Source organism: Mauremys mutica, chromosome 20, assembly GCF_020497125.1.
Source record: "Mauremys mutica isolate MM-2020 ecotype Southern chromosome 20, ASM2049712v1, whole genome shotgun sequence".
In the NCBI taxonomy this organism is placed as follows: Eukaryota; Metazoa; Chordata; order Testudines; family Geoemydidae; genus Mauremys; species Mauremys mutica.
In genome coordinates, this window is record NC_059091.1 from 7,201,449 (window position 1) to 7,214,271 (window position 12,823).

A 12,823-nucleotide genomic window follows, 5' to 3' on the forward strand; every position below is an offset into this window, starting at 1 on the left:
CCAAGGCACCCGGCTGCCCATTGTCAGGCGGGGGCACTGGTTTGGCAGAGGCAGCTTGGCCTATCCTGGCACTGGGATGAGCCAACCTGGGCCCTTTGCTCCCTGGCTGGCAGGATCCCTCCCTCGCCCCCCGACTGTGGCTGTGGTGGAGGCAGTGGGATCTAGCGCCCATGAGGCAGAGACCAGTGGCCTCTGGCCTCTCCCTTTCCAGCTTAGCCCATTTGGCTGGAGCCAGAGGAGAGCTCAGAACTGCTCCCTCCCCCTGCTTCAGATGGTGTCATGGCGAGGGTGCTACACACCCCCCCCAGAGCAGTCGTGTGCCACGGGAGCATTGACCACATCACCCCCAGCTGTGACGCTCACATTTTATTATCGTTGCTGGAGCCATGTGACCCGGCTGCTGGGCTGCGCCGGTCGTCACCGCTCAATCTGCTCACGGGTGGGGGGGAGCTGCGATCCGGGCCGGGGGTGCTGGAGCCGAGCAGCCCCTCGGAGTCACTTCTTCTTCCCGAAGCGCTGGGGCACGGCCATGCTCCAGAACTGGGAGGCCATGGAGTCCCAGCCCCGCTGGCTGAGCTGGCCCTCGCCGCCCCAGCTCCCCCGGGTGTCTCGGCCAAACCTGCAGGGAGACAGACAAAGCCCTCAGCTGCGGAAGCTCCTTTGACCCAACCCATTGCCCAAGCTTGGCTGGTGCCCCCTTCGTCCCCCCTGTTCATTCACCCCCGGAGCCATCAAAGGGCCAGCAGGCTGCACCCACCTGTGCCAGGACCAGCCTGACAGCCACGTCTCCACCCACGTAGCTCCTTCCCCAGGCTGCTGGAGCTACAGCCATGGTTAGACTGGGCTGCCAGGTGCCACCGCCGCCCGAGCTGGTCCTGCCAGCTGGATTCTGGGCTTTGTCACCTGAGGCAGGCGTGGCTGGAGCTAGGCCAGCAGCCGTTGGGGTGGAACCCGTGATCTGAGGCAGTTCAGAGGCTCCTCTCTTGGGGCCTGGCTGATGGGTCTTACCTGCTCTGGGGTGAACCGGGGCCAGATTGGGGGCTGGGAGGCATTTTCCCCCAGGTCAAATTAGCAGGGTCCTTTTCGGGGGGGGGTGTCTGCCTCCCCTGCAGCGTGGGGCACAGGTCGCCTGCTGGGATCATGTGGGCTCATCTCAGCTACTCAGTCCCCTGCCATGGCCGGGGCCTCTGGCACCTCAGCTCCTGCTCTCTGCCTGGGCTCACAACAGCGTCGGCACCTTGAGCCTGGCTGCTTTGGTCTAAACCCTCTCTTCCTGCCCCAACCCCTGTCCACACCCCTGACCACCACCCTGAACCCCCCTGCTCCGTGCCCCCTTACTGCGCTGCCTGGAGCACCGGTGGCTGGCGGCGCTGCAGTCACCCCGCCAGGCTGGAGCCAGGCCACCGCCCAGCTCAGAGCACCCCAGGAGCTCGCAGCCCTGCTGCCCGGAGCATCGCGCCAGCGGCCGAGCGAGCGAGCTGAGGCTGCCGGGGAGGGGGCGAACCTCCCAGGCCCGGAGCTCAGGGGCCGGCAGGACAGTCCCGCGGGCCGGATATGGCCCACGGGCTGTAGTTTGCCCACCCCTAGTCTAACCCCTGGTGTGGACGCTTCTTCCAGTAGCAAAGGGCTTTCTCCAGAATGTGTGGCCCTGGGGAAGGGGCTTGAGCGAACCGGGATCCAGGCCCGTGTGTGAGGGGCTATGGGGGGGCAGGGGCAGGTATACTGCCCCCTTGAAAACGGGGACGGGGGGACTCCTAGCCAGGCAGCGAGCAAGGCTGACGCTGCTTCGTGTTGGAGAGCCAAGGGCTCCTAACGCCAGGCTGCTGCAGAGGCTGAGAGTGGGGGCTGGGTGGGCCCCAGTGCCCTCCCCCCCTTACCTTTGGGGCTGGAACAGGAAGGAGGGGCTGCGGCCGGGTCGCTGCAGGGCGTCGAGCAGCGCGCGAAGCAGGGTGCCCGGCGGGCGCGCGTCGGAGAGGGGCCAAAGGGCGCGATCCTCACGCTCCTGCTGCAAGGGGCGGGGGACAGGACGTGGTTACACGGCCCCCTGCCTGCAGAGGGGTCCCCGCGCAGGAAGGGAGTGGGGAGGGGCGGGGCAGGTATTTGGCCCAGGGATGGTGCTTAGACCCCCCCACGGGCAGTGCCACCCCATTCAACGGCTGCAGGTGAGCAGTGATTGTGCCAGCACAGACCGGGGGCGGGCAGGAGCTAGGTGGGTCTGGGGGTTGCTCTTGGCCACCCCCCCATATATCCAGTCCTCCCACCCTGTGGCCATGCCAGAAGGGCAATAGTCACACACACCCCCCAGGGACGAGGCGGGGTTGGAATTTTGTTCATTCCACCTCAGCCTTTTAACCAGCAGGAACCCAAACTGTTCCTTCCTGTGTACAGCTCGGGCTGGTGCCACCCCGCGCCGGGAGGCAGCTGCCTCTGGGGTGGAGCGCAGGGCGCAGCAGCCGTGTTTAACCACCACGCTCCAGGCAGACAGGGGAGGCAGAGGGGACTTGCCTGGGTGGACGTGGGCCTGGACATCAGGGCTCACGCCCTGGCTCCCCTGGATGCAACACCAGGTACCTTTTAATGGGCACCTCAAACCCCGCTGCCACGCCCCTGCGGCACAACAGATGTGCTTTAATGAGCATCACGGGGATGCTGCCTCCTGCCCCGTCCCCCCAGCGCTAACCGGGGTCCAGCCTGGACTCCCAGGGGACGCTCCAGCTACTCAGCCGCTCTCTAAGCTCAGTTGTGGTTAGCACATGGAGCCAGGAAACCAGGGTTCAATTCCCAGCACGGCCAAGGGCCTGCTGGGTGACCCTAGAAGTTACTGCCCCTTGATGTGCCTCAGTTTCCCCTTCTGTACAAAGGGGATGATGCTACTGACCAGGGCGGGGTGGAAGGCTAATTCCTTGGGGCCCCAGATTCTCAGCAGTGCCCCCTTGTGGGCGCCTCTAGCTCCGTTCAGGGGGAAGGAACAGCCTGAGATTCTTTCACGTCCCACCCCCAGGTCGGTGGCCTCTTTTGACATCAATGGCCTCAAGGCTGGAGGCTGGGCTTTGCCGCCAAATCCCAGGGGATCCCATCCCCCAATTCCCATAGCATTCTAGAAGGGTCCAAGTGCCCAAATCCTTAGGCACCCCACCTGAACCGCAAGGAGCCAGCAGATGGAGAGATGCTTGTGTCTCTCCTCCCCGTCTGCTGCAACCTTCCTGCTTCCCAGGGGAAAGGGTCGGCCCCACCCCATCAGCATGGGGCACCCCAGGAGGGGTTCAGAGCCTAATGGATCCCCGTGGCTCTGCCAGGGGATTGCACCCCCCACCCAGTGTCTCAGATCTGCCTTGGGACAGACAGGATTTCATTGTGTTCAGCACCGGGTGCAGCTCCAGCCCCACTGGGGGAGATGATCTCAGGGGTGGGTCCCCCAGAGCCCAGCAGCTGGGGATGGGGGTCACTGTGGATGGGTCAGGCTCTTTTCTGTGCAGGTGAGGGCAGAGGGTGATTGACACCGGGGCAGGGCGGCGGGGGCGTACGTGTGACAGCATCGTAACTGTCCCCGTGCAAAGCCCTGGTGTTAACGTGCTGGACTCAGGAATCTGCCACCAACGCCGCTGGCCAGGAGGGGCTGGGCTGGTGCGAGCCGCCTGTCGCACGCGCGTGGCCTCTTGACACTAGTGGATCAGAGCTGAGACCAAGCAAGACAGCACCAGGGCCGGCCTGAAATGAGAGCCCAGCACTCAGCCACTCCCCTGGTTTGCAATGCCCGATGGGGGGGGCGGTGCTCCATGACTCACGATGGGGAGCAGGGAGCCACTGCCCATCTGCTGCATCTTCCCCACCAGCAACTCAGAGCCCTTTCATTAATTCAGCCTCATGAGGTAGGTGGGGCTTGTGAAAGATGGGGAAACTGAGGCACGGAGGTGGCCAGGGGTGTGGTTCATCTCCAGGTTACAGCAAGCCAATAATAGACCCCAGACAACCCAGCTCGTTGCTCTAACCACTGACCAACGCTCCCTCCCGGCCTTGGAAAGGGAACCCAGGAGTCCTGGGTCCCTGTTCTGGCCACTGGCCTGGACCCAGTGGGGGAGCGACCATCAGCTGCGCACACCCAAAAGCTGTGGCCCCCGCCTACCCAGCCCGCCGCCACCCCCACGGGCGGCGCCCGCTCACCAGCAAGTCGGAGAGTCGCTGTAGGTAGCTGTCGGGCTCGTCCGCCAGGGTCTCCTTGGACACGCTCCCTCCTTCCAGGCACTGGCCCGTCGTCACGGTGCCCGAGAGCAGAGCCAGCAGCAGCGCCAGGCGCCCGTCCATAGCTGCGCCCCTGCTCCCTCTCCCGCCTTGCGCTGTGCAAACGCCTTCCCCGGCTGCGGCTCTTATATGCCCCCGAACCCAGAGCCCAGCTCACCGCACGGGCTGGGCTCCGCGAGCGGGATTGATGGGGGAGCCTCACCAGTCATTTGTAAGGCGGGGGCTTGGGGACCGGAGCTGCAGAACTGATTGCCACGCTGGGCCCAGAGAGGAGCCGGCGGCCCCAGGAGAGCCAGCGCCAGCACCGGCCTGAGCCCGCGGGCCGGGCTGTTTGTACGTTATTACAGGGATAAATCCACTCAAATGGCCCGTTAAGCCCCTCTAAAAGCGACAGCTAATTGATGCTGGTTTATCACAGCGGCTTGCCAGTGCCGGCCCACTGGGGGCTTACACCAGGGCCCCTCAGCCACTGATCCCCCACCTGCGGCCTCTGCCCTGCCCCGCGGCCGCCTTGTCAGACTGACTCGGTTTCCCCATCCCCCCCGGCTCCAGTCCACCCATTTGTCACGGCGTCATCTGTCTGGTTAACGGTCCCCACCTTGTCGCTTCCGCCTGTCTCCCTCGGCGCCACTTCCCCGCTTAATGAAACCCATTTACCAAGCGGTTGGGGCTTGGTGACAGTGACGGGCTGAGACAGGAACACGAGCGCTGGAGAACCTCCCGCTCCCCCTGCCAGGGCCGGGGGTGAGGGCAGCGCCACCGCAGTCAGGGCCGCCCCCCCCCCCCCAGGGCAGGATCAAGGCCCCGCTGGGCAGGGGGAGGAGATTTTCAAAGTGCCCAAGGGCATCGGGCTTGCTCAGCCCTCTGGACAGACCGGCTCCCCCCGGGGGCTAGTGAAAGGTGGTGCTGAGGGCACAGGGCTTGGCCGGAGGGGTGTCCAGATACCCTTAGGCCCAGGACAGCTCTGACACCCCCTTGCCCCCCGACAGGGAGCCAGGATCCCACTGGGCCCCATCGCTCCTGGGCCCTGCCCCAGCTGCAGCTCACACCCCTCGCCAGAGGAGCAACGTGCTGGGTGGAGCCTGTCAGAGCCAGGGGAAGGGAGGGGGGCACCAGGGACATGGGCCGCTGGGTCTGATCCTGCCTAGACCCAGCAGCTAGGGCCAGGCATGGCTGTGATGGGCGAGCCGGCTGCAGCGTGGAAGCATCTGGGACAGGCCCCCAGTGCAAAGATCTCAGGGCCGCCTGGGCGCGCTGCCCACCGGGGCCGGCCCAAAGCGGTGACACGGACACCCAGCTCCACGCCCACAGGCAAACACGCGGGCACGTTCGCTTGCACACGCCGACACCGACGGGCGCTGGAAGCCAGAAGCCTTGCACGCCTGCCGACGGGCACCTCACTAGCACTCACACATGGGCCGTGCCCAGGCCAACCTCACTTGCCGGCAAAAGCCTCTGCCCGGTCACAGGGGATGACGCCAACAACCTCTGCCGGGGTGGATTCAGGCAATGGGAGCCCCGGACAAATCCTCACTCCTGGGCCCTGGCCTCACCCTGCCTTGGGGTGGGACCAGCCGGGCTCACCCCTCCAAGCGCTGTCCGCTGGGGGCCCTCCCCATGTCCCAGAGGAGCCAAGCTCCAGCCCCTACCCTCCTCCTGCAGCTCGGCCCCTGCCCCCACCCCTTGAGCGCCCGACGCCAGCAGCGGAGGCCGCGCAGCCCCGTGATGGATCTCGCTGCCACTCAGCTGCGCTCGCCAGAGGCTGAGGGGGCGGCAGGGCCCCACTGGGACAGTCACGTTCAGCACCTGATGGATGCTCCCAATAACCGGCCTGTGCTCGGCCGGCCGCGGCGCCAGGCTGCTTTCGCCAGCAACCAGCGGGAGGCAGGGGCCATCCATCCATCAGCCCCAGAGCAACGCCCTGCCCACCCCCCGACGGCCTGCCAGTGAATTAGCCTGGAGCTCCGTGACTCGACGGGCCCCTAACTGTGGGCCTCGGGATCCCCATGCAGCCCCTGTGTCGGGGTGGCCCCGGGCTTCTGGGCTGAGGGGACGTGGACAGGCTCACCCCAGAGAGGAGCGTGGCCAGCCAGGGAAGGCAGCCAGCAGGCCGAGGCTGGAGCCACCGGTGCTGAGCTCAGAGAGTTTGTCGAAGGCGGTTTCAGTGGAGCGCGAGGGGCAGCACCTGCAGGGAGGCAGCGTGGCCTAGTGGCACGAGTGCAGGACAGGTGCACAGGACCCCCTGGTTCTAGTCCCAGCGGTGCCCTGGGGATGCTGGGGGACCTTGGGCAAGTCACTTCTGCTCAGAGGTGTCTAACTCCCATTGAAAGCAAAGGGTTTGGGCCTTCCCTGTGCCTCAGTTTCCTCCCTCTGTAAAATGGGGGCTGGAGGGAGTCACTGGGGTGAGGGGAATAGCAGCACTGCCCAGCTAAGGATGTCAAAGCACATTACAAGAATCATCCCCCACATTGAGTATCCCTATCCCCATTACACTAACTGGGAAACTGAGGCACCGCACCGTAGCCTGGGCAGCTAAACCACCTCGGCTTCAGGCCAGCTCCTGGCCAGGATGGCCCAGAAGAGTTTTGGGCCCTTGGGATCCAAGAGGGCTGGAAGGGGCATCGAGCAGCTCTGTGAACCCTTTGTTTGGTGTTAGCCTTTGGGCAGTTCATTGCCCAGAGTCCGAGCTGGAAATGGAGCTGACAAAATAGCCCAAGAAAAGCTCTTTGCAGCTTCCTCTTAAGCCAGCTGCAGTTAGCAGATGCATCCAAGATGGGACCAGAACCTAGGAGTCCCCATCTCCTGCTCTCACCACTAGGCCCCACTCCCTTCCCAGACCTGAGATAGAACCCAGGAGTCCTGACTCCGTGTCCCCTGCGCTAGCCCCTAGCCACCGCTCCCCAGCCAGAGGCAGAAACGGAACCCATGGGACAGAGAGTCCGTTCCCTAAGCCGGTGGCCTACCCGAGCCACAAGTGGCCCCGAGCGGCCCAGAACTGCCCAGCCTGCATCATCATCCACCTAACGCCGAAGAGGCAGCTGGCCCCACAGCCCCCTCGTGAAGCTTGAGCTGAGCTGCCAGACAAGGGTGGATTTTTCAAAGTTCACTCCAATCTGCGCCCCTGTCTTGACTGGCCTGAAAACAGACGGGCCAGGCGAGGGCCTGGAGGAGGGCTAGCAAGGCAAATCTGGGGTCAAGGGGTTCCAGAGAGAGAGCCCCTCCCCCCCAAAATGACCTCATTTTAAAATCTGCTGCTCCTTCTACCCTTTGGGACGCTGCACAGGACGTCTGTCCTATGAATAAATCCCCTGAAGAGGCGCAGCGGAAGGTAGGTGATCTTGCAACTTCTGCCACGCAAGTAGGTCCTATGACCAATGAATCAAAGGCGGAAGTCATGAAACTTAGCTTAGCTCCTGCTGATTTTATCTAGAAAACATTCATCAACGTACTTATCTGGTAGCATCATCCGTGATCCTGGCGGTGGTACGTTGGCCGTCAAACCCGGAACAGGGAACCAAGGGCTTTATTCCAAAGTTCAGTCCCGTACGGCCGTCCCACTGGATCAGTAAAAACTCCACACCTCAGATCTCTAGAAGCGATGGTGTAAGGGCTGGGCTACACTAGGTCGACCCAGCTCCGCCGCCCAAGGGTGTGGAAAGCCCAAGCCGACCTAAATCGCCACGTAGGCAGCGCTGGGTTCTTTCGCCGGCCTAGCCGCCGCCTCTCAGGGAGGTGGATTGCCTGCGTCGATGGGAGAACCCCTCAGGCACCACAGTGCGGCGCTGTGCTGCTGTAGCGTTCCACATGTAGACAACAAGCCGTAAGTGGAGCAGAGTCCTGGAAAACCAACAATAAGTCCATCCAATGCCAACTGAACATCTTTCAGGGCAGACGCCTGCATGGAATATTCAATGTAAACTGGACTGATAGGATGAGTAATGAAGAGGTGCTAGAATAGATGGATAGAAGGGATAGAATAGAAGGGACGTGGACAAATTGGAGAAAATCCAGCGGAGAGCAACGAAAATGATTAAGTGGCACATAAGTTACGAGGAGAGGCTGAGGGAACTGGGCTTATTTAATCTGCAGAAGAGAAGAATGAGGGGGGATTTGATAGCAGCTTTCAACTACCTGAAGGGGGGTTCCAAAGAGGATGGATCTAGACTGTTCTCAGTGGTGGCAGATGACAGAACAAGGAGCAATGGTCTCAATGCAGTTGGGGAGGTCTAGGTTGGATATTAGGAAACACTATTTCACTAGGAGGGTGGTGAAGCACTGGAATGGGTTACCTAGGGAGGTGGTGGAATCTCCTTCCTTAGGGGGTTTTAAGGCCCGGCTTCACAAAGCCCTGGCTGGGATGATTTAGTTGGGAATTGGTCCTGCTTTGAGCAGGGGGTTGGACTAGATGATCTCCTGAGGTCCCTTCCAGCCCTGATATTCTATGATTCTAAGGCTCCCATCCTGCAGACTCTTACTGTTCAAAGTTCAGCAAGGCCCTGGATCCTGCAAACTCTTCCGCTCTTGTGTGTGAGAAGCGAATCCTAGCAATGCAGGGCTGGACGGGAGCTCGAGGCATCACCCCGTCCAACCCCTGCACCGCGGCAGGGCCAAGCAAACCGAGACTGTCCCCGACAGGGGTTGGTCCACCCTGTTCTTAAAACCCTCCCCTGATGGGGATTCCACAACCTCCCTCGGAAGCCTGCTCCCGAGCTGAACTCCCCATGGAGATAGAGCTTTTCCCAATATCTAACCTCCATCTCCCTTGCTGCAGATTAAGCCCATCACGGCTTGTCCTACCTCCAGTGGCCACGGAACACAATGGAACACGGCCCTCTCTATAACAGCCTGTAACATACAGTGCAGGGATACCCGCCGACAGAATTTACTGCTGAAGTGGCTCTAATCTGGGTATGAGGAAACCTCTGATAAGCCACTGGTACCAAATTCCGTTTGCTATCCTAAAAATCTTAGCTCTATCACAGCTTTTAGAAGTTTCTTCTGTGGTAGCTGGGCGAGGTTCTGTGGCCTGCGATGTGCAGGAGGTCAGACTAGGTGATCATGATGGTTCCTACTGGGTTTAAAGTCTATAAAAGTTTTTATCAGCCTCCTCCCCTCCCCCAATCTTTTCTCAAGACTAAACAAGCCCAGTTTTTTAACCTTTCCTCCTAGATCAGGTTTCCTAAATCTCTGGTCATTTTTGTCACTCTCCTCTGAACTCTCTCCAGTTTGTCCACGTCTTTCCTAAAGCGCCAGAACTGGACACCGGGCTCCAGCGCCCGGTAGAGCAGGACAATTAACGCAGCCCGTGAGTGGTTTCAGTGGCGTCTGGGTTAAGTTACGCGTGTGCATGCAATGATTTGCAGGGATCAGGGCGTTGGGGCTTAAATGAATTGCCCAGGTGCATTGTGGGTTGTGTTTCTTCTCCTCCTACCTCCCGCCCCCTTGAAAAATTAAAAAACAGGTTAAATAAAATGCAGCCACTCTGGGTTGGGGTGGTGGAGCACAGCTGCCATCTAGTGGACACTATGCTCAATCGCAACCCCCAGTCTTAAAATGATCATGGTCTGCCTTGAAATTCAGAGCAAACTGGGTTTCCACGGTGGGAGCTGTTGTGTCCAAGCCCAAATGTGGATGCTGGGTGCAATTGATTTCCAAATGCTTAACAGCTTAGGGCACAGACTTCAGAACTTAATTCCTCAACCCCAGGATCCTGGGACTTTTTATTACAACCTACGAAGCCTGTTTCCCCATGCATTCCCATAGGGCAGTGTTTCTCAGAGGTGGGATGGGGGCTGACGGGGTGAGTGTGTGCCAAGGACTAACCCTTGAGAGCAGATCAACTTCCCAATCATCCCTCTAGCATCCCAGCTTTTATTTTTTTTTCTTTAAATCATTCTCTAGGTGTTAGAGTTGCAAAGAAATCTTTGAGGATGTGATCCCAGTGTGGCTGAGGCCACGATGTTGGTCTGAGTTTGCAGAGAGCCTGAGCCAATGGCTCTGAGATGGGGGAATTGTCCTGAGCAGCGTAACTAACACACCACCACCTGCCAGAGTTTGCAGAGAGTCTCAGAGGACAGCTCTGTGTAGGTCACATTTCAGTGGGTGTCGTCATTCACATCCGAGTTAGTTTTTTTTAAATGCAACGTTGTGAAGTATTTCGCCGCTCCTCAGAGCATGGCACAAAGGAGAGGAAAGATCGTGTCGGAGACTTCCACTGGTGCCTTCCAAAGTATGTGGTGTATGAAGGCTGAGGCTGGGGAAGTGGGTGGAAGATGGCTCAGCTAAGATCAGTATATGGCCAGATTGCAGAAAGGTGAATACCTGAGAGGTGGCCTCTTGGCCAGCGCCCCGGAGGTTAAACCAGACCCCTCCAGAACTAAAAAGCATGAGATGCTTCAGCTAGAGCTGAAGAGCAGAGCTGGGGGCTGTAACACCTGCTATGCTGTGCAGATTGGTACCGCGGGGGAACCTGTAACACACGCATGGGCCGGTTACCTTGGTCTCATTTTCCTGAAGCGGGGACTTGGGTTTTGGCAGTTTGGGGAAGACGGCCCTAAGGTGTGGGTGGAGGGGAAAGAATTTTACCACCTGTTTGTTGTTATTAGGCTAGGAACTGGCACCAGGGAATGGATCACTTGATGATTCCCTGTTCTGTTCATTCCCTCTGGGGCACCTGGCACTGACCACTGTCAGAAGACGGGATACTGGGCTGGATGGACCATTGGTCTGACCCAGTAGGGCTGTTCTTATGTTAATGGTGTTTATTACAGTGGCGGGCTACAGCCCACCCCAGATCAGGGCCCCATTATGTTAGCACCCATTCCTTGCCCCCGAGCAATTGCCAAGACAGGCACAGGGTAGAGGAGGGGGATAAAGGACACAGGGAGGTTTCCTCGGGGTGTAGCTCCAATGGGAGGGTGGGTGGGAACTGAAACCTTGAACCATCTCCAAACCCTCAAATGATTGGACAGGGGCCAAGCCCGGGACCCTCGGGGATCCCACCGAGGAGATGGCGGGGGAGTTGTCACTGCTCTGCAGCAGTACATCAGAGGCTGCTGCCTTTGCACCAACCCATCTCCCCTTAGACTTCAACTGGGTCTCTCCCCCTCAGGCCCACCAGTGCATGATCGGAACCCACAGCCCCCCTCGAGGAAGGCGGCGGGGGGGGCTTATTCTGGCCCTTGCCAGTGTCCTGTCGCTGCCTTTTGGGCGCCAAGGCCAAAGCCCTGAGCTGGTTGAGGGGTGATATCAGGGGACTAGAAGCCAGGAGACCTGGGGTACGACTGAGTCAAAATGGAAGACAGGTTGAGAGCTCTGGGTCCAAGCGCAGTGAGAGCCGTGGCCTGAAGCCAGCTGCTGAGGAAGCATGTGAGAGATGCGTATCTTGACTCACCCGCGAGGCCCACTGGGGCACAGCTCCTTGGGAACGGAGGAATTGCCAGGCTGAAGTCCCCCGAGTCCAGTGTCCTGTCTCTAACAGTGGCCACCAGGAAGGTGCTAGAGTCGCAACAGGCTGCTGCGGGGGGATAATCTACCCCCAGGGCTGTATCTTCAAACCCCCTGGCAGAGATTGGCTGAGGTTTCATAATCCTTCCAATATCAGCACACTCCAGTTAGCCAGAGAAACGGCCAGGGCCTTTCTGGGTGCTGCATAGCTCTTGGGCTCAGCAGTGTCATGTGGCAGGGAGTTCCAGAGTCTACATCCCATTCTATGGGAAAATATTTCCTTGGTCAGTGTTTGCCATCTTTCCCGGAATGTCCCCTTGCTCTTGTCTCATGAGACAAGGAGAAAAGAAGCTCCCAACTCACCTTCTCCATCCCATTCCCTGCATTGTGCACATCGATCCGTCTGCTCCCGTTCACCTCCTCTCGATGGTAAACAATCCCACTCTCCCTACAAGAGTTTTTCCAGGCCCCTGAGCATTCTCACCACCCTTCTCGGAACCACCCTTGGTCTGCACTTGCCTTTCTTTTCATGGGCTTGCCAGTGCTGCGCACTGTAGCCAGATGAGTCTGCACCACTGATTCCTCTAATGGCGTTATCGTCTCAGGATTACTCACCATCCAGTCCTTCCGTGTTCTAACCCGGTTAGCTAGTCTCAACTGCAACAGGACACTGAGCAGAGGACTTCATGGAGCTATTTACTGTTTCGACCCTGCCCCTTTCCTGATTCAAAACCCAGTAAGATTCAGGAGTTCCATCCCCACCCCGCTCCCGACATGCATTACTTTACTCATTAAATTCAATCTGCGCCCATGTTCCCCACTCACTTACCTTGGTCAGGTTTCTCTGAAGTTCCTCACCATCTTCTCTGGACCTTCCTTCTCCCCTGCTTTCCCCAGAACCTCACAGCTCCCCTGTCCAAGCACAGAACCTCGAAGCACTGACCGAATTTTTGGCTGGGAATGAAAACTGAACATTTATTCCTATTCTTCGTTTCCTGTCTCTTAGCCAGTTTCTGCACCACTTTGCCTTACCACTGAACTTCTTTATGAGGGAACTTTTTTGAAGTCTACATTTTCCCACCACAAGGGACCATCAGACCATCTGGTCTGACCTCCTGTATGACACCAGCCAGAGAAT

The 12,823-nt window shown here is 59.4% G+C and overlaps 1 protein-coding gene across 1 annotated transcript; it reads right to left on the minus strand.

Moving 5' to 3' along the window:
- Positions 1-418: 418 nt before the first annotated feature.
- NPFF (neuropeptide FF-amide peptide precursor) lies at positions 419-4,302 on the minus strand. Its single transcript, XM_044995175.1, has 3 exons — positions 4,162-4,302; positions 1,878-2,005; positions 419-619 (listed from the first exon to the last, which is right to left on the minus strand). The coding sequence occupies exons 1-3, from the start codon at positions 4,300-4,302 to the stop codon at positions 496-498; spliced, it is 393 nt and encodes a 130-aa protein (XP_044851110.1). The 3' UTR covers positions 419-495.
- Between the last annotated feature and the right edge of the window lie 8,521 nt (positions 4,303-12,823).